Source organism: Dermochelys coriacea, chromosome 2 (genome assembly GCF_009764565.3).
Source record: "Dermochelys coriacea isolate rDerCor1 chromosome 2, rDerCor1.pri.v4, whole genome shotgun sequence".
Classification (NCBI taxonomy): domain Eukaryota; kingdom Metazoa; phylum Chordata; order Testudines; family Dermochelyidae; genus Dermochelys; species Dermochelys coriacea.
This window is the reverse complement of record NC_050069.1, coordinates 232,312,104-232,334,218: the sequence shown is the minus strand read 5'-3', so window position 1 is coordinate 232,334,218 and position 22,115 is coordinate 232,312,104. Positions and strand designations below refer to the sequence as shown.

The 22,115-nt window shown below is 39.1% G+C and overlaps 1 protein-coding gene across 1 annotated transcript in view; it reads right to left on the bottom strand.

The window, feature by feature from the left end:
• The window catches only part of MALRD1 (MAM and LDL receptor class A domain containing 1), a 481,748-nt gene that overhangs the window by 420,067 nt on the left and 39,566 nt on the right, over nt 1–22,115 (bottom strand). Inside the window, 1 exon segment of the mRNA XM_043509412.1 lies at nt 5,265–5,370. Within this exon segment, the coding sequence (XP_043365347.1) occupies nt 5,265–5,370 (106 nt within the window).

Sequence of the window (22,115 nt, the reverse complement as noted above, 5' to 3'; positions counted from 1 at the left end):
CGGAGGTGGCTGGATCATCCAGAGAATCATCAAGGACATCATATTTGTGGGGTTTTTCTCTATCCTAGTGTCCATCTCTATTTGGGGTAACAGATTCCATGATAAGTGAGTTCATTTCCAGAGTGAAAACATAGATTCCAAGATCAGAAGGGACCATTATGATTATCTAGCCTGACCTGTCCTTGGTATTAAGCATACCATGATTGATCTCTGTCTTGCTTTCAGATTTTGGGAATTAGCAACACAGACTGAAAGGATACAATAGCAATGCCTCATACCATGTGCAACCTTGATTACTGATCGCGTTCAGACTAGCATGATACTCCATTGCCACACGGACATTCCAAATTTTCAAAGCAGGATTTTCAGAGTTTATGGATTTCAGCATGTGCCAGGCCTACCTCACATATGGCCCATCCCAGAACTGCAAGTAATTCAGTTTGTGGTAGAGTTAGTTCATCGAGGCTTCATCTACAATTGCAGATCAAGAGCAGGTGCTTTCTTTTGGTAAAGGGATTCCCCAATTTTTGCACTGGGTGTGTAGTTTGCAGATTACTAGAAAGTTAGCCATGTTCAAGGAGACCATGGGCAGACTGCAGAAAACCAATTATTATTCAGACAAAAAGATTTAATCCTTACATTCCCCAAGTTTGCAATAGCGTCAGTAAAGCAGTATCATTTACAGCAGTCTTCCTAGTGGTCTTTTTGAGGGCTTTCAGTATGGAGGAAATAGTTTCTGGTTCAAAGAGCAATGAGTCTAGCAAAGTGTTGCCACAGGAAACTTGCAATGGGATCAAGGAAAAGTCATCTTGACATTGTCAGTTAAAAGCAGAACAGCTTTGTCATGGTACCAAAATTGTGCTGAATGAGCGTGGTGAAAAGGTTACTTGCCCCATGAAGGTATTAAAAGCAGTCATCCCTTTGGCTTCATAGCCATTGTTTGTCCATCTTCACTCACTGATATATTTGCTTTCCATAACTGACTCTCTGCATAACTGTTCATGTACCCAAATATTTGGATGCTAATATCTAAATTCTATCGTTAAATTTAATCATCTTATTTGGGTTATTGTTGATTATGTCCTCTATATATTGTATGACTTTTCAACCAACCTTCATACTTTTGGATAATTTAAACACTATACCCAGATGTACAGACACTCTTTTCTTATCCTATATGTTATATAATTTTAACATTAGCTTTAATAAAAAAAATTATTGGGTGTATAAAAAGGCATCTGGCAAAAATCTGGCTCGCAGTCCCCATTTTGGTTACCTGCCTGAGGTATCAGGGAAAGTTGTGGGATCAGCTAGTGTCCCTCATCCACTCCACGGCAGGCTGTTTCCATTCCCAGCAGGTGATCATTATTCACTTGGGGGAGAATTATTTAGGCACAGCAAAAGGGCTTGGTTTGATCATTAGAATAAAGAGGGATTTCAGCCACATTTCATCTCTTTTCCTTGAAATAGTCTTGATCTAGCTCAGACCAAGACAAGTTTGATGAGGAGTCACCAGACCTTCCAAGATTGACCAGGCCAAGAAAGAAGTGAACTGAGAAACTGGCAAGTTTATAAAAGTGACAAGGGGGCATAGTGATTTCCCATAAGGGAAGTAAACAGCCCCCCAAAACTGTTTAGAGATAATGGAGTATATCTATCCAACACAGAGTAGGATATTTTCTTGGAGGACCTCAAGTAATGAGTGGATTCCTCTCTAGATGCCTGATGTGAGGGTGGGAGCAAGAGATACCCAAACTGATTGCTGTTGTCTCCTGCGGTGAGTTCCAGTGTGACTGATGCGATAACAAGATTTGAAGTCCCTTTAACGCAATAGGCTGCTTGGGCATTGGTCCCCAGCATGACAATTCACAGTGACAGGGTCTCTCCTATGTCTCACGCAGCATTTGGCTCCCTCATCTTGTCTCTCCTACCTCCAGCATGGAGGAAGGGAGTGGATCATGGCTGGCTTCAGTCAGGGTCCCGGAGAGGCTTTCATACCCACCCCCAGGTTTGTAGAAGCCATTGGTGCCAATTTTGGGCCACAATAGAACAGCCCTGCTGGGTCATTTGTGTTGGGGGGTGGGGAGAGGGGAGGAGTCACCATCATTGGGTAATAGTTTTAAAGACAGTTGCATCCTCTGCATTCAACCATACTATGATATATGTCTCTCTTTCTGTGTCCACATCAATGCAATACAATGATTAGTTATGAGGTGCAAAAGAGGGAGCAGACAGCAATGTTTTAGGCATTTGTGGTGTAGATTAATGTATAGATTAGCTGAGCCAGCAGCTAATTTTTTGCTGCTGTTTTCATCTTTGGTAATATGCTACATCTTGCTGAAAAGCATGTCAATGGTTCATTATCACAAACACTGCTGGAGCATAGTTGCCTTATTATATGAAATAAACCGAATCACACTCAATCTTATCTCAGGAGATTTCCCATAGCTGAAAACCCAAATTAAAATGTCAACAAGTTAGAATAAGAAGCACAGTTCTTTTGTTTTAAATTAAAACTCTTGATCACTCATGATTATTTTTTAAAAGATCGGTTCTATTTATTTTCATAGAACATCTAACTTGAAAGTTGTCCAATGTAATTTGCTGGAAGATAAATTTACGCAGATAAAGTTACTGCTTGGGGAGTGGAGGGGAGGAGGAAGAAATGTGTGAGTTGTTCTAGACACATTTTTCTCAGTGTTTGTTTTGCAGTGTTATTAACAAAACAAAGTCTTGAAATCCATCCCTAAGTTAAAAAAATCTGTCTAAATCTCAACAGAGAAACAAACAGTTCAAGTTCAATTGTGTCTATTTAATTTTGATAATCTTGCTAGAAATATGAGACACTGCATCACACTGTTAAAGAATTTTTCATCAGAAGATACTGATCCAACAAAGACAGACACTTCCAATGAAAATAATGTGCATATTTTGAATGGCTCCTTGAGAGTGCTTTTGAAGAGTTAAAAGTTTAGCCAAAACACCTACTGTGTGTGTGTGTGTGTGTGTGTGTGTGTGTGTGTATATATATATATATATATATATATATATATATATATTAAAAAAAAAAGCAGTTTTATCATTTTCCCCCAGTGAATATTTTGCAATAGAAGCTCACAGCTTAAATACAATATATATATAATTTATCTCACTCTCTCTCTCTCTCTGGCACAAACAGCTCAGATGTGAAAGAGAAAAGATGAGATCAAAATGGTGATAAAAGTATAATATTTGAGGTTCCATTCCTACAATCCAATTCATGCCGCTAAAACTCTTATTCCCATATGGAGACCAAATTAAATCAGTGGAGCTCTGCATGGGCACAGGGATCCATCCATTCACATTCAGAGTGCAGTTTTGGGGCCTAAGCAAAAGACTAGCTCAGATAAAAACACTGAATCTGAAGAGCCCCAATTGTCAGTGGGCAATGACAGAGCTATATTTCAAAATCAGAACCCAGATCTGGATCTGAATTTTACGATTAACACTTGGGGCTTGTCTACACATAGAACCTGTCCAGAATAGTTCTTTTGTCTATGTGGACATGCTTATTCCATGTTAAAGTCCCTTTATGCAGTTTAGCTTAATCCTCACAAAGGCACTTTTGGTGTGGAATAAGAGTGTCAGCAGTGACAGCTAGTGAGGAACAAGTATTGCATTTTAAATTCACACACTAATTTATTTTGCGATAGCTTCCCCATGTAGACAGATCTGATCTAAATCCTTAGATTCAGATGCTCCCAAACTCTGTTTGAAATCCAGTTTTCCAATTTTGTGGCTCTCCCATCTCTAATTTAAATTCAAGTCTATTTCGTCTTTAGATCTGTTCCCTGCCTCCTGTGATAGAATTTTTATAGAAAAGTCTTTTGGGTCTCTTATTCCCTCTCCTGCTTTCACATGAATGATTCTCCTGTAGCACAATTATGCATGGGGTTGAACAAGAGAGTGTATAAAGAACTGCCATAGAAATTAACAAAAAAGCATGTTTTCTTGTACATTCTGCCAATGTAGCAGAAAGTGTATTTCAGTGACCTATGTGCCTGGAGGAAATATTCTTCGATAGAGGAAACAACAGCCAGGGACCATATATACTACATACTCAAACTGAGCTTTTCAGGTATAGCTGGACATAACATACAAACATCCCTTGGGTTCAAACTGCTATTATGTTGAAACTTGCCAAGATACATGCTTGGCACTGCATTTGTGAGGGGGTTCAGTGGACTTAATTTTCTGCCTGGTAATTCATAATCCTGTCTATTGTAACAGGATACTGCATACAGAATGCTTAACCTTTGGTTAGGTTGAGCAGGAAGATAGAAGTGGGTTATGTCTGCAGGATACATATTTCTAAGCCTGTAACCTGCTAACGTGAACATCTGTTTTCTGGAGGTACTGCCACAAGGTAGTCTTTGGTAGAACCTAGTGATATTTAAGTTTTCAAGTTAAAAATCACAAAATTCAGGAAATCCAAACTCCTCCTTGTGCTCCAGGAATAGGGTTTTCAAGGAACAGGACTCTTGTGCTGGGCATCATTATACGTATGTTGCAACGTAGCTTAATGTTATAGCAAAGGTAAATGTCAGCTATAAATTCAGTTCAACTAGGTAATTTGCAGTCAGCTTGAGTGGAGTCAGATTGTCTGGATCACTGTCTTAGGTCTAGTTGACCACAGCCACATTCAGAAACATTGATGACATCTCAAGTTATTAAGCCAAAGCTATAAGTTCATAACTTTTTTTGTATTTGTTTGCTCACTTAGTACTTGTGTGAGCTCTAGCTGCGTTACTTTGTTCACTATTCCTGTACCGGAACAAAATGGAAACCTTTATTACTGAACTGTCATGGACCTGCAACAAAGATTTTTACCAGAATTCTTTCACAAAATTATTTTTAGAGCAGACCTGAATTCCAGAAAAAAAGTTTGTATCTAGCTAACATTTAATACATTTTGACTCTAATAAGCACTTGTGAATTAAAGGAAAGCGGGGTTGGGAGGAAGTTTCATCTAGTGACGTACCTTGAATAAGAAAAATCCATTAAAGATGTACAGATTTGGATAGAAATTGAAATTTAAGAAGGTAACATTCGGGTAAAAGAAAAAAAAATAGATGAACTACAATTCCATGAAGTTTCATCCAAATGAAATTCTGTACCCTTCTGTTCACTACTAGTTATTTTATAAGTAAAGCTATCAAACTGTACTAACTGCACTACAAAAACCTTTGCTTCACTTCTGATGAAGCCTACAGAGAGCTACTTACAATGTTTTTCATCACTGCTGTCTTCGCACTGGTTGGTGAAATTGCACGCTTCCTTTGGTGGAACAGAGGATCCATTGGCACATTGGAAGTAATGTCCTGTGGATGGCTGAACAATTAGAAGAGTGAGAGAACACCACAAACAAGAGAAGCTGACTTTGTTCATTGGATATGCTACCATCCAGGTTCCACTTTGAAGAGAACTATTGCAGTAATCTAGTACTGGCTAAGAAGTGTCCATAAAAAGCCATGCTTACACATTTTGCTTTAAAACTTTATTTTCTAGAGTTGCTCATGTTTAAGAGATTGATACTCTAACGAAATATGCTCTGTGTGAGGAAGTAACTTTTGAGCCATATATCAGTGTGTCCTTGGAAAATATGTAACTAAATTGCATCACTTCTTTTATGACTAGCGGGCTTGTTTTGTTGCATTACTATGTAAGACATGGGTATATCATTAACTCATTGATTGGAATTATTGCCTGATGACTGGCAAAAATTTCAGATAAGTAAACAACATAGGCACACATAGTATAATCAGACAGTTAGCAATATTCCTGAAGCCTTTTGTGCCTTTTCTTGAAGTAATCTGGCAGCAATGCTTAAGTATAAGTAATTTTTGAAGAGCGTTATGCATGAGATGTAGAGATGTGGCAAATAAATTCAGCATTGATTTTAATATCAAAGTGATAACAAATGATTGGTCTATGAAGAATGAGAATTTGTATACCATACCCACATGCAGTAACCTGAGGCATGCTTGTATATAGGCTCAAATGATGTCAATTGAACTACTTTGGGGTTGTTTTGATTTTGGCCTTCTCTTTGTGAATCATTACTAATTTGAGCAAATGTACTGGATATTCAAATGCATATGACCAAATGCATCCGATGAAGTGAGCTGTAGCTCACGAAAGCTTATGCTCTAATAAATTTGTTAGTCTCTAAGGTGCCACAAGTACTCCTTTTCTTTTTGGATATTCAAAGGTATTCTCCAGATAGCTCATTTGAAAGAATGTGAGCCTACAGGTTTTTGCACATACTGTTCACTTGGTTGCTTACTATTCATGACATTTATTTGGTCACCTTAGTCACATGGCATTACTTCTGCTCCGAGAGAATGAATGCATATCTGTAAGCAAGAAAATAACAAATAAATAATCTTCTTGAACTACATCCTTCTGTGTATAATGAACAATATGACCCCACAAATAGCAGCAAACCAAATTTTTCACTCATCCATGTAAGAACCAGGCACAATTTTCTGCCCCAGGATCAGAGAGGAATGGAGATGAGAGTTAGCTGTGGCTCCCCTGCCCCTATGTGTTATCCAGTGGAGCTGGGCAGCTGCTGGGGGAGGGGAGGAAAGCAAGCTGCACCTCATGAAATATTGCAGCAATGTATATACTCCCCCTGGGGCAGTGCAGTACTGGGTTGAATGTACATGGCACAAATGAGCCGTAACTAAGTCTATATCAACTGAAAAAATGTGGACAAAATGACATTCAGCTTTATAAACAGAAGAAGTCCAATTAACCCCACTGCTGTTGCTAGCTGATTTTCTCCCATAGATCGCTGGTCACTCCTGCAGAAGTCACCAATCTTAAAAAATAAAATTCAAGTCATTCATAGCCAAAGCCAAATTGCCTTTACACACTCTAGAGCCTTTGAAGAACAGCACTGATTGAGGAGTCGACTATCTTTAATCTCTGTAAAGGTTTAACATAAGGGTAGTGGTATCAGATTCTGAGGTGAGGCAGAAGTTCACTCACTTGGAGCGCACAGATAATTCAGCTCCAGTTAGGGGTAGTCTCACCTCAAAAAAGAGCTTTGTGTAAGCTCAAAAGCTTGTCTCTCTCACCAAGGGGAGTTGGTTCAATAAAAGATATTACCTCATCCACCTTGTCTCTAGGTTTTTACATACACATTCATTGTTGTGTGGACCACCTTCCTTCCCATTGATGACCCAGTAATATCCTTGTGGTGATGTCTATATGGAATTGTTTATATGAAAAAGTAAGACTGGGAAAAAAATTTATGTGGGGGAGGTCGGGAGGGGAGAGTTAAACATGATCTAGCACCTAGAAGCAAGGAGAACCAGAAGTAAAGGACCAGCCACTCCGTGGCCAAACAGCAGTGCCCTGCAGACCACAGTTTAGTAACCTCTTTACTAGTCATTCTCACCTCAGAAATAAAGACCTAGCTGAACAGCTATAAACCTGACCATTAGTAAAGCAATGGGGTAGTCTTCAGACCCAACAGGTTTATAACATTCTACATCAACATTTATCTCTATATCTTCTCAATATTTAATCTCAGTTGCTAAGCCATGAAGTGTGAGATACAACTATTTTCAGCAGGTAACATACAATATGCTGTCTTAAGTACTCATCATTTAAGTGAGTCATGTAGTTGTATAATGTATTCAACATAATTCAGCATAACCACCTGACATCCTAAATGACAAAATGCCAGGGGGATTTGTTTTGCCAAATAACAAAATTATTTTCACATTGAAAATCTTTTATCACTTCACAGGTTATTTTTCCCCCAAATGGGCAGCCAAAGCAGACAAGAATGATGGAATATCAGTGGCCATCAGAGGGAATACAATCAGCAATCATAATAATATACCTGGGTTTCAAGAAACATTGAAAAAACCAAAGCAAGAACCCAAGATGGTTGTTATCACAACCTAGGTATAGTGTTACTAATTGAACCACCACGTCACTGCCCCTCAATGACCTCCCACTTTTGGAACTCACCCTCCGAAAAGGCTCACAATGTTAAGTGAGTTTAACTCCCATGTTAAATTTTCAGCTCAAATCCTGTGCTGTGTGTGGCTGCTTTATGCCAGAATGTTGTGGCAGAAAGCAACTCTAAAGCCTGTGTTACTGGCCACAGGAAGATCATTGTGCTGCAGAAAGATCATCTAGTTCAAAAAAGAAGCTTCTATGGCATCTCCTCCCCATTCAGTTGATGTAAGGGGCATGACCATGGCTACCTTTATGCCCAGATGATTTCTGGCTATATTTTGTCCCTTGCAGAGCGCTTAATTTGTGCCAGGGCTTGCCAAGGCTGAGCCCCAGCACCTCTAGGCTTGGCAGTTCACAGCCCCACCACCTTTGGGCTCGCTGCGTTCGATATGAAAGTAAATCATTGTTTCAGCCCCATCACCTCTTTCATTACAAATTAAGCACTGCTCTTGCAGGTGTTAACAGCTTATGTAACTTAGAGCTGCCTGAAGCCTTGATGCAGGAGAAGTAACCTTGTACCCAGCCAGGTCAGGACTGAGGAGTACAGAAGTGACCTTGTGCAATTTTGACTCTCCTTTCTGAACTGCACAAGGTGCTCCTCAGCGCAGCAAAGGACCTAGCCCTTCATTTTTAGGACCTATTTCTCTTTTACACATTGTGAAATTTCTCCACATGAAAAAAAGTATTATATTGTAACTCTTTATTACTTTAGTCAGTCACATATATACTGTAGTTAAATGAGCAGTCTTGTGCTATAGACTTGACTGTTCTCTGAAAAACAGCTGAGGAGAACCAAGAAGTGAGCACACAACAAGGCTGATAGCAGCAATATTATGTAGATGTTTATTTCTTCCCCTCCAATAAGTAAATGAAAAATTTAAATAATCCAGATGACCTAATCAGACATTCTAATCTGCTGGATCATTTGAAATGAAATGTGATTGGAGGACAGAAAATACAAGTAGGTGCTGTATTCTGATTTGCCAGAGTATTCTGAGCCCGTCAATGGTCCCATCTTGAACTGTTCTGGAAAGCAGCGCACTCCCTGGTGTGAAGTCAGATGGTGAAGTTCTGTCTTTTACAAGTAGCACTTTCTTCCGTGAAATAACCCTAGGACAGCTCTCTAAGGGTCCGCATAAAGTAATTGTTGGCAACTATACACATACAAACAGAACTAGCTACATTTTTAACACCATCCCATTTCTGATTCCAATAGGTTTATTGTACTCCACAAGTATTACGTTTGGGTTTATATTAGGTATTCCATATCTAGAAAGCATTGGTTCTCAATATCTTCTCAGAGCTGTCCATGGATTCAGCTCCCCAAAGTGCACTGTGTGTCAAATCTGTGGGCTTGCCTACCCGGAGCCTTAGTCTGCATTAGAGGGGTGTAAATTCTAGAGTGCAATAGCAGGTTGCGCACTAAATGGCCTGTGTGGACCCCACTGGCGTGCACCAGAAGGCCCCTTATGTGTGTTAATGTTGTCCTGTTGTCCTGTTTCAAACACATGCTAGTGCACATTAGAATTTACACCCCTCTAGTGTGGAGTAATGCACCATGTAGACAAGCCTTTAATCATAGCCATAGCAGAAGAACCGGCTAGGGATTTGGGATCTTGAGCTTCTCAAGTCTGGCCCAGATCAACAGTGACAAAAGTGTCACCTGAAGAGTGTTCAGTAGCCTCTGAAATGAGTGGGTGTTCCCGGGGTCAACTGCCCACGTGACTGAAAATGCCATCACAAGTGATAATTCCATTTGTCCCTTGTAGTCTCACTGGAAAGATCACAGAAATGAAACTGCATTCCCTCTTTTAGAAATGGTCTCACCATACCAACGTTGAAACATTAGCTTAGCTCTGTTTGGAAGTCTGTATCGTTCACACATATGCAGTATCCACTCTATGACTATTCAGAGAACTTCAGCCTATCAAGTTTGGAATTCTGGACCATTCCTGAGCATTAAGAAAAATCATGTTAAAAAAATTAAGAACATAAATTCATGCTTCAACAAGAACCTCTTTATCTAAAGTCACAATCCTAGATGACAAATCCCATCACCTTGATGCTTTAATGGTAAGTGGAGAATCAATGTCCATTTAGAAAATATGTTGATGATATCTGTCGCAGATTTTACAAAAGTTTGATGTTTATCTTTAATCATAATTAAGTATTTATTACACTGACTGCAAATTAAAATCAATATGTGACAATGTTCATCCTACGAGAACTCTCTGACATTTGGAAGCATTTTTTTTTAAAAGATGTTCAAGAATATGCGACAGCTTATAGCATAGGAATAAGCCTTCTATACATTCATAAGGATGCCCTACTTCAGGCATAAAATCTGAAACTTAGAGCACTGTAAAATATTCCTTAGCAACAAAGGCAGTCTCCATCAGCACAAATACAGAAACAATTTGGTTTCATAGCATAACTGAGAGACTTCTCCCCACACAGCATTTTCCCCAGCTGGGGGAGCAACACACAGGACACCAGCCATGCCAGAATTTGAGATCAAAGGTTGTCTCCTCATCGTCACCTCTTCCCCCTTCCTATCCCTAGAACAAGAAAGGTGTAACACTAGTATTGCCAACCTCAACTGTTCTAAACCCATAAGATTAACTTTAATAAAAACAAACAAACCAAACCAACAAAAACAAACCACGATTTTTAAAAATAATAAATTTGGGGGTTTTATTTGCCTTCTGTTTTGAGAGTCTTTAATGGTCACATTTTCAAGATTTTCTCTGCAACCATGAGGGCTGTAAGATTCTCACGGAGAAGCCCCCAGGAATTGGTGCTTTAAGATAAATATATATCATGAGACTCATAAAAAAGATGAATGTTGGCACCACTAACAGTTTATGCCACTGTCCCCTGCAATCACACTTATTTATCTACAACTTAGACATTAGTACTTGAAGCACTTCCATCCAAAATTGCACGGCCAGAAACTCTCATTACAAAAGGAAGCCCTTTGAAACAATTCAGAACTCCTTACTTACAATGTCCTCCTTCTCCTGAATATTTATCTTATTCCGTAGACAGAGAGAAATCATTTATAAAAATCAATCCTAAACCCAAAAGTAAAATACTTAATTGTGCAGATTTCAGGTTCTTTGAAATACAGGTCAGTCTATTCCCACCTGAAACCACAAACTCTATTACATACCCACCAAATTTGAACCAATGGAAGTGACACCAGAAGAAAACTGCTGGATACACCATATATAGCTTCACACTCTGGCCTGCAAGTAGACATCACATATTCTGGCTCTGCCTGTCAGGGAAATAGTTGCCCCTTTTCTGGGGGTGTTCCATTTATTGTGACAGAATTAAAACAATCACAAAACCCCGCAAGGATATCTTTATCTAGGGTTTCTTCTTCACAAACTTCCAATTGTAGTGAACAAATACAAGATACAAATACCCCAAAACAAAATGGAAAATATTTTCCTTAACTATTTAAGCAAGAAAAAACTCTTTAATGTTTTTTTGATCCCCCAACCCTTCCCAGGAAAAACCAATAGGGGATAACTATAATTGCAGATACAAACATTTATTATTTTTCTCTTTTGTTATTTGAATGATCTGTAAACTTTTAAAGCAAATAAAATAATTTAATTTTTTCCACCCAGAGATATTTGTATATTTTTGGTTTGGAAAAGTTCCTTCTTGGGTGCAATACCTCCTGTAGAATATGCTCAAAGTGAAATTAATATTGAAATCTGTTGAGGAAATAAATAAATAAGGTCCCACTAAAATAAAGAGGTTATATTTTCTGAGGCACAATGTCTTAGAAACTAAGTTCCAGGGTCTACTCCTATATCTATGAAGACAGACATCGAGCCAGAATGCAACTACCATCCCACATACAGCTAACCATTGTAAAATGAAGATCCTCCTTGGAGAGCAGAATTACCACACAATGTATCACTATAATTACAGAACTTTGATCCAGAGACACAAATCCTACAAGGAAGAAGAGCCAATGTTATCTATCTTCTGGTGACACAAATCACTACAATGAGGAACATCAGAACCGCATTTTCATAAATATAAGAAATCTTACCTTGGGGGACAAACTATAGAAATAAAATCTTAGACATTGCCTGAAGGCAAACAGTTATACCAATGCAAATTTGTATTGTTGCAATGATGGAAATCCAGCACTGCGGGTAGATATTCATTATTATAATTAGGTTTGAAATCTGCCTGAAGGCAATTTCCAGTTGCTCTGATCCAGGTCCATACAATTTGTCACTCTCCCTCTGTGATCATAACAGCTAATATGTTCTCTTTTAGTGTGCGTCTCCAAGCAGTACATTTAACTGCAGGACATATCTCTTTTTTGTAAATAGTTGAGTGATTTAATAGCAGTGAATGAACTTGAAGGTTTATTAAAATGTGTCAGACCTTCATAATGCATAATAGCAGCCAAATTCTCACAAGGATTAGACGTTCAGATACACCACAAAAAGTTCAGTTTCTTATCCATACCTTTCAACTACTTTGTGTTCTATCCCCTCTCCTCGATCACTCCAAAGTATCTGATCTGATCTCTGCTTTCTTCCCTCCCCCCACATCCATTCCCCTCATCTCTGATCAGCAAAGATGTTCCCACACTATTTCCAAAAGCAGACTACCTTTCAAACTCATAGCTACCCTTCTCAAATGAAGCACTTTGCTGTCTCTGAAACCTCCGTCTCCCCGCACCCAACTGCATCTTTTGGTGATACTGTCCAGGTGGTCTTCCTCCACAACTGAATGCAATCTACTCAAGAAAACTTTTGTAAACATCATGGAAAGCATGTGCAGAAGGCTGTGTATTTTTTTTTCTTTCTTATCTCATCCCTTTTATAAAGAAGGTTCATGTTAGGCTAGAAACCAGCAAGAAGCAGCAATATGAGACCGGTCATAATTGATCAGAACCAGTTCAGCTACTTGAACATTTTCCATTAATATATATAGTATGATGGAAAACAGTGTTTGGTTCAAATAGAAGTTGCAGTGAAAAATGCCGTTTTTAAGGATTTTATGTGGGCTTTTGCCAATTTCTCCCCCCGCTTCGGGCCTTTTATTTTTATGATGAAAATCTGAAAAATTGCAAACAAGTCTTTTGACCAAAAAAACGGGGGGGGGGGGGGGGTTGGTGAAGTATTTTTGTGAGTGTGAAATTTTTTTTCACCATCAGCTCTACAAACTCAGCCATCCCTGTATGTGACATAGCACAAAAGAATGCACATTTTCCCACAGCTCTGAGAATGTGCACAAGCAGAGAAAAAGTCATTCTGAAAGTCAAGCCTTATAAAAGGAGCTGCAAAAGAGCAAAGACAAAGTACCGCACTGCAAAATCTCTGGATATAGAAAGAGAGAAATAGAGTCCTGGAAAATGGGGACAAAAGGAGGTGTAACGGCATGGGCCATCCCCATGGGCGCCAGTGTGGCCCTACCTTAATTTTCCCCAATTGGGGCAGCAGTAGGTTCACTTTAACAGCACAGGGCAAGGAGAAACCAACATACACTAACAAAATATCATATCCCCATTTCATAAGGCTTCAGGGCAGGAGCAATTATAACAAGCAGCTCAGAAGGTCTTCATCTCAGGACCCTGGTTCAAAGCTCCCTAACTTAAAGGTCACAAAACAAAGTTAGAGTCAGATTAGGCTAAGCTCCCACAGCCTGGGAGAGAAACCACCACCTGCTGCAGCCAGGACAGATTCTACTCCCCTCTCTCTGTCCCAGCTTTCTGCTCCTGTTTAAATAGCCCTGTCCTAGAGCAGGGAAGGGCCTCCTTGATTACACCCCAGGCTGTCCTTGCCATAGGTTCCAGCCTGTTCCTTAGGGTATGTCTATACAGCAGCTGGGAGGTGTAATTCTCAGCATGAGTAAACATATACATGCTAGCTCTGCTCAAGCTAGCACTGAAAAATAGCTTGAGCTAGCTACAATCCCTCCTGCCTCCCAGATAGGTACTCGGGCTGGTAGCCCAAATCACCACCACCTGTGCCACAATAGTCACACCGCTATTTTTAGATGCTAGCTCAACAGAGCAAGTGCATGTATGTCGGCCCACACTCCCAGCTGTTGTGTAGATATACCCTTGAAGGAGTAACATACTCCTTCACAGGGGAGTTAGAAAGAGATTGAAGTCCTGCAAATGAAATAAATGGGGACCCAGAAGGAAGAGGGGGTGAAAGAAGATTCCTTGAAGGAAACGGAAATATTTTGCCTTGAAACCAGAAGCAAAGATACAAACAAGCTGTGTGAACAGAGCAAGTGAACCAAGAAAAACACATGACCTTGTCTGCATGAAAAAGTTACATTGTTTAACTGAAAGTGGTTATGTGATGGTTCTCTGAGGACCCAGGGCTCTCAATCACCTTGTTAATCCCCTGCCATCAGTGTGAAGGATTCTTGCTTGTGCTTAGTTGAGTGTCAGCTCCCTAACATCACCAACCTGTTAGCCCAGAGGAGAGGGCTTGAGTGGCTCTGCCAGCCCTTACTTTGCCTTGCAGGTTAACAATAGGTGCACCCCAATACCCAAGTCCCTTTGAAGCATTCTCCTGATGTATTCAGCCCCGACCCTGGCCATTCACAGAAATATCAGGCCTGTTGGCCCCAAAGGACCAGAATATACACCAGCTTATATGATTCAGCTCAGGACCAGCACTTTGCTTAACACCACAACACTGAGATATATTCTTATTATCCCTATGAATAAGGATACAGCAAAGGTGAGAAATTCAGGAGATAGTGAGTAAGTATCTGGGGAAACAAATGGTTACATATCAATAAAAACTATAACATCCTTTCCAGACACTAAACATAACTATCAGGTTAACTCCTGTCTAAAGAAATTTATCTCACCTTAGACTTTTTCAGTGTTTTCAACCAAGGTTTGCTAAGAGACCACATTCATAAATGTAACCCGACTGCCAATTTATTTACATTTGGTTCAGAGTGAGGGGGAGTATTGGCATCCCACATATACCCCCAAAGTTCATTGTCAGTACTCAGACAGGATAATCACCCACGGCTTGTTTTTCTTGTTGACTTCACATTTCGTTATTAATATTTGACTTTGTATGTAAATTGGTATTCACTGTGTTAGTTTCCAATGCTTAATTTACATTCCAACAGAGAGAAACATTTCTTACCTCTGATTTGGAGGAAAACCTGTTTTTTACCTCCGCTGGTGGCTAATGCCTTGATACAGACTTTAACAACGTTTTCAGTATACATGCACATAATTTCTTACATAATATTGTTGTGAAATACATGTATAGTTACTAAGAACCAGTGTGACCTGGCTTTCATTTAATACCTCACATGTCTTTCTTTGGCAAGCCAGAATGTACATCCCAGAATCCAGATACTCTGGGAATCCCCTTGCCAGTTGCCATTAAGGGGTACTTGGGTCACAGGTTTTAAACTGATTTAGTTAAACCAGTGTAAAAGGGCTGTGTGTACACTCTTATTTTGGTTTAAAATCAGGCTTAGCTTTAATTGATTCCTAATTCACTTAAACTAAATACAAATAAGCCTGCTTTAAAACAAATTGAGAATGTCCATGAAACTTTTTCCTCTGGCTTAACTGAATCAGTTTAAAAATCACACCTAACTTAAACTGGTGCAACTTTTTTGCATAGACAAGTCTTATTGTCAAGAGATCCCACCCTTGAAGATCCAAACAGGCTTTGACATGAGTCTGGAGGGTAGGAGGAAATGCATATTATTCCTATGCAAAGTAACCTATTTATAATACAGTGCATCATGTTCTTAGTCATTCTCATGAAATTTCTATGGATCCAGGTACTGCCAACAAGTTAAACAGAAAAAGGAACATAAACTTGTAACATTAGCTTCATCGTCTGAAAACATTATTAGGAATCTGCTGGCAGCACAGTTTCCTTGCTGGGCAAATTCTTCCCCAAGGGGAAATGTGGTTACAGATTCTAAGGACTTACAATTTCATTAAATGTAATATGACCCTTGAATGCTAAGGCTACGTCATGAGATTGGAAAGTATCATAGCAGCAGTGTATTTCTCTAACACACAATCCCATTTGGCTCTATGCTTATCGTTCAGTTTTTATAATCATGAACTTTAATATTGGTAACCTTCCAAGTGTGCTTACACAGGAACAATTTTATCTTGTAGCTAAAAAAATAAAACCCCAAAAAATAAACTATATCTTCCAAATTTCACAGTTACTTATTTTATTTATTAACATGTTTCTTATTTGTTCCCAACAAAAAACAACAACATAAAAAGGTCAATTTCCAAATGTGCTGCTGCACATTTTGCAGCCTTAGAACAGCTAGAGAGACAGACATAGCCCTGAACAAATGGCTCCTTGGTAAACTAAATTGAGAGAGCTGAACCAAACCACTAGAGCATCATAGATTTCGACTAGGTAACATTGCAATAAAATACTAAGTAGCACAAGGGATGTCTTTATAATGAGAGTATAGTGTTCAAGAGAAGATGAGAAAGACTGATGGAAATAAGAACAAAACCTAACAAAGGAAATAGAAAACATCAATCTGCCCTCCATCTTTCACATATGCTATAATTCACATATTCACCTAAAGGCTTTATCAATAGAAAAAGGCCTTGAATAATACAGTCATCTTGTCCATTTTCCTCTGTCAATGCAAAGTCCTGCCTGGGCCAGGGGGGTGGGAAATCACTGAGGGCACCGAAGAGACCCTGCTCTCAGTTCAAGTGCCTGGACCCAACACAGCCTGCAGCAGCCCAGAGATGCAATTGCCAAGAAAGTCCTGCTCAGTCTCAGGCTGGAGCATGCCCAGTGTGAATGGGATCTTCCAGGAATTTAGCTGCTAAAATCCAAGTCTCTACTGAGCATGTGAGAACTTTAATTTTGAAAGGCTTACTACTTTACCACATTTGAATGGATTTTCAGGACCGGGAAAGGCATATCTCTGACACAAAACACAACCTCCTGACAAATTTCAAGTCCATTTTCCAAAAGATAGGGACAGTAGAGCTCTTAAAAAAATTATAATAAAAGGACTTTTTTTTAAACATAGACAAAACAACATACATTTCCCTAATTTTATTCTCAGAAATGGCTGAACCATTTTGGCTGAAATAAAAAAAAAAGCCTAATACAAACATGGAAAATTTCAGCCTGAACAGTTAAAGTTTGGTAAATTTATAAGCAACAGAAAACACGGTCTTATAATGGGAAGTGTCAGACATCCTTAATAATACATGGTTTTACCAGCCCTGCCTATAATATTTTCCCCCTGGCTATCAGAGAATCAAAAATATTTAATGTCTTTGTTATATATTTATGCTGAATGAATTATTAAGATAGCACCTCATTTTAAAATATCCATGATTGTTTTCAAGATAATATACATAAGCTGTAATTTTTGAAATACAGATAAGAACCTACATATTTTTAGTGTACCATTCTTATTCCTCCTGACTTTCTAGAGGCAAACATTCATTTTTTCCATGAAATTGAACCAAGACATTTTCAAGAAGTTTCTTTTAACTGGATGTAAATATTTTATATATTTTAGTTCTGTGATTCATATAAATGCTGAAAGGATAGATGATGAATAAAATATGAAGATGCAAAGTGAGGAGTTGTAATAAAAAGCTCCCATTTTATTTATCATTTCTCTGGTTCCAGAAGTTCATTCTTTATTAAAAGCCCTCCAAATATAAAGAATTTGAGTTGTTAACACAACCCTATTTCTTGTGTCAGTATGAAAACAAGTCAATTGAAGACTATTATGTAAATATGTGACTGATTTTAAATGCAGATGACAAATGCTCATTAAGGGATAATGTCAGTAGTGGTGTTCATATGGGGGGATGGGACAGGGCAATAGGGGTGCAGCCCTGGAAGGCTTTATTCCCAGTAAGAGAGCAGATGTAGAAATACAGGAAGTCAGGGATTCTCCCTACAGTCTATTCCCCCACCTCATCCATAACTTGAAAGAGGAACTGACAACCAATGGAATAAAAGGCTGCATTCTAAAGAGATATGGCTTACAGTGAGGTTTCATTACAGTAAGTACTCACTGAAATAAGCTAAATTGAAGAGCTAGCTAAATAAGCTAGTTGAAGCTAAATTGGAGATTTCTGCTCTACTTCCCTATAGCTGTAGTATTAGAAACCTGCATAAAGCTTAAGTAACCAAGTTGCTGAGTCCTTTTCAGGAGTTTAGGAAATAAAAGTGTCACCATTGTGGTGAAAACTGTTAAAATTACAATCTATTATTTCATGTTCTCAGGAGTTTCCTGGTCCTGCTTGCATGCTAGGGAAGCCTGCAATCTGGGTCTAGAAGCAGTCAGTTTGCAACCAGCCAGTCAGCCCAGAGTAAGATGGGGGGGAGTTGTGCCTCCCTGCTTTAGAGAGCAGCTTGTGTTGTCTTTCTCTGTTCTGGGGTTCTTGTGGGTTATCATTCTGAATTCTAAGAAATAAAAGGTTTCAGAGTAGCAGCTGTGTTAGTCTGTATTCGCAAAAAAGAAAAGGAGTACTTGTGGCACCTTAGAGACTAACAAATTTATTTGAGCATAAGCTTTCGTGAGCATCTGATGAAGTGAGCTGTAGCTCACGAAAGCTTATGCTCAAATAAATTTGTTAGTCTCTAAGGTGCCACAAGTACTCCTTTTCTTTTTTTCTATGAAATAAAGTACAGTAACATTGCAACCTTCTCGAACCTCTGTTTTATCTTCTCCTCTGTATGTATGCTGTGATCATAACACCCACAACCAAGGAGCATGCTCCTATTCCAACCTATAGATGGGAACATTAGTTGCTGTCTCTCTATGAGCCCTCTGCAAAGATTTCCAACCACTTAATCCATTTAATCGTGGCCCCCAAGACCCGCAATGGGGCTTTGCTGGACACAGGGCTCTGAAGTGATGGATCCAGTTGCAGAATGGGGACCTTAGTAACAAGATGTTTGTTCTTGTAAGTCATCTATACAGTACTTCCTATAACATTTTGGACTCAAGTGTGCATGGGTGGCGCTCCCTGCCCTACCCCTTCTGCCCGAGCTGCCCCTTCAAAAGACACTATAGCCTTCAATGACATAATTGTGAACAAGGACTCACTGCAATACCATCTTGTGCTATAAAATTGTATTGGCGAAAGCATACATGCAGTTTGAGAATTGTACAGAATCAGTATATCGGGAAGAATAAAGATGGTAGCTAAAGCTTACATGATTGAATTGTATGAAATGAGGAGTACATCGATAATCTGAAGAAAAAAAGAATCATAGTGTCAACTCCTGCTGTCTTAACAAATTAGCTTTGCCTACAAGTTTGGTTATGCATGTTAACATAATTCAGTGCTGTGCACTCCGTCCTCCCCTCCATTCTGAAGTTATTGCCGTGTGTTCTGCTTCCCAAAGATTGCCTTAATAGCTTTTTGAAAAAATAGTTCTTATTTTATTGTGAAAAAGTCACTTCCCTCTCCTGTTTACTTTTACGCCTCACGTTACGTGGTAAGTGGCATTATTTTGTCTCTTTTCATCTAGATTGTGTCACTTGTCTAGGTGTGTGAGAGAGGAACTATCTTTGGCTTTGTATAGAAAAGAAATGGGGCTCTTTTCTCCCCAAAATGTTAACTTATTTCAAGGACTTTTATATAAATGTTAAACCACCTCTCCCTTTTGCTGGATAGCTCTGGAGTAGCATTATATGCACATCAGTTTTGATTTAAAATAAAATAAATTAGCCTGGCTTATATATGACAAATAAACTATATCAACTCTGCAAAAATGTGTCCCATAAAAATGTGTTTGACATTTCTGTAGCCATGCACTGGTATCTGGAATAGAAATCAGGAACAAAAATAGTGCTTATGTACAGTAGCCACTTTTCAAGTTAAAAAAGTAATATTTATAGCCATTTCGTGTTTCTTAAAATCAGTATGGAATAGTAAGGATTAATTATAAGTTAAAAAATCTTATTGATTTTAAATTATTTTATGTTCTACCACTATAAAAAGGAACATACAAATTGTAAGGGATTAACCATACTTCATATAGGTGCTGTTATTTAGCCAGTTGCTGTAATGTCCTTTAATCTCAACATCTAAAACAATTAAATGAGAGGGTATGAAGCCCACTCTAGACACACTAGTTAATTAATGTGGAATATAATAAATTCTCACAGCCGCTTACAAGTTACTGGCCAATAGAACGTGACTGCTCTTTAGTTCAGATCCTCAACTGTGCTATGACTTACTTTTACTTTGCACTATTAGGGATGCTTTGCATCGAACCTGGCTAACATTTTCACAGGGCATTATGGCAGCTTGGGACTGCTGAGCCATAGGGAAGCATCACACCCTCCTTTCCCTCAACTATGCCAATTTCTAGGCGGTGGATGGCATGTGAGTCACTATGCTGATGCTAAGTCACTCTAGACTCTACCTGTACTGTTATGATCCCCCCCTTACCACTTAAGACACCTTTAGGACTACTTTGGACCCAGGGTGCAAAGTAGCTGCAGTGAAACTGATGACCAGGACCAAAGAGAAATTCCATACCATTGTAAAAAAGAAAAGGAGTACTTGTGGCACCTTAGAGACTAACAAATTTATTTGAGCATAAGCTTTCGTGAGCTACAGCTCACTTCATCGGATGCATTGTACATTGTACACACCCTTTCCTGAGTTGCACTGAGCACTCTTAGGGCATGTCTACTCTGCAATTAGACACCCACAGGTGGCCTGTGCAAGTTGACTCAGGCTTGAGGAGCTCAGGATAAGGGATTCTGGGACTCTCCCACCTAGCAAGGTCCTAGAGCCTGGGCTCCAGCCCCAGCCCGAACATCTACACCACAGTTAAACAGCCCCTTAGGCTGTCAGGGCTTGGACTGAGTCAGCTGGCACAGGCCAGCCACGGATTTTTAATTGCAGTGTAAACATACCTCAGGATGCAGCTGAAGAACAGGGCCTGTTTGTCAAGATTTTACATCATCTCATTTTCCGTTCCAAAGCAGAATTCAGTTATTTACATTTATAGATCAGCTACCATCAGCCGCATTTTTTAAATTTATTTATAAGTGTGGTCAGACTTCTTTCATACTTTCATTCATTCAAAAGTTTAAAGTTAATTGCAATGGTTATATGCGACATTATTTCAAGTGTGGCAATAAACCTTTATTACTTTTCTGACTGATGTAACTTGAGATGCAGCTGCCACTGACTGGACAGTTAGGAGGTCAAAAAGGATGATTAAATTTGGGAGAGCACACTCCTGTCTGTATTTTTAAACTGTATAATGAGCTGTAATGTTAAATCATTTTGATGAAAAATTTTAGAAGAAGGTCATCAGAATGTGCAGGAGAAATTTGGGCCTTGAAAGTTTGATAAGTTAAACAAAAAAGTTTCCCCACATTCAAAAGTTTGGGGTCTATCATCTTCCCATGGGTAAGAGAATGAAGTGACAAATACTATTAATAGTTATGGATAGTGCTGTTAAGTGTTTGTGATGTTCCACCTCAGCAGTGGTTGTAGGCTGCATTTCAGGGGAGGGTGATATGATGCCTTTATGTGACATACGAAGCCTTCTGTGATGCTTCCAGATGAAAGGTGTTGTATTAAAGTATTATTGATGTTACTAATGAAAATTACATATCACTCCCTGAGCAGTAGTGTGAGTTTCCTTTGGTGTCCCCTTCCATTCATTAAAAGGAATTTTGCAGACATTTCTCTAAATGTTTAATATTTCAGACTGTCACCCCACTATTGCTGTGCTCCCCCTCAACTGTGTGTCAAAAAGTTGGGTAAAGCATGCAGTCACATTAGTTGAGTCCAATGCCACATGACCTATAGAACAGTGTCATCCACATACTGGAGACCACATAGCCCTGCAAACTCACTCTCTCTCCCAACAGCCTCCCATACATAAACAGGAACAGAATTCTGTGGCACTCCAACCATTTACTACTTTCTATCACCCAAAACTACCCAGTGGGCCAAGCCAGCAAGAAAGGAATGGAGCCACCCAAGAGTGACACACCCATCACTGCCAGCGTGTGCAGCCATATCAACTATAATCAACTCATGGGCAAATAGCAAAAGCAGCTGATAT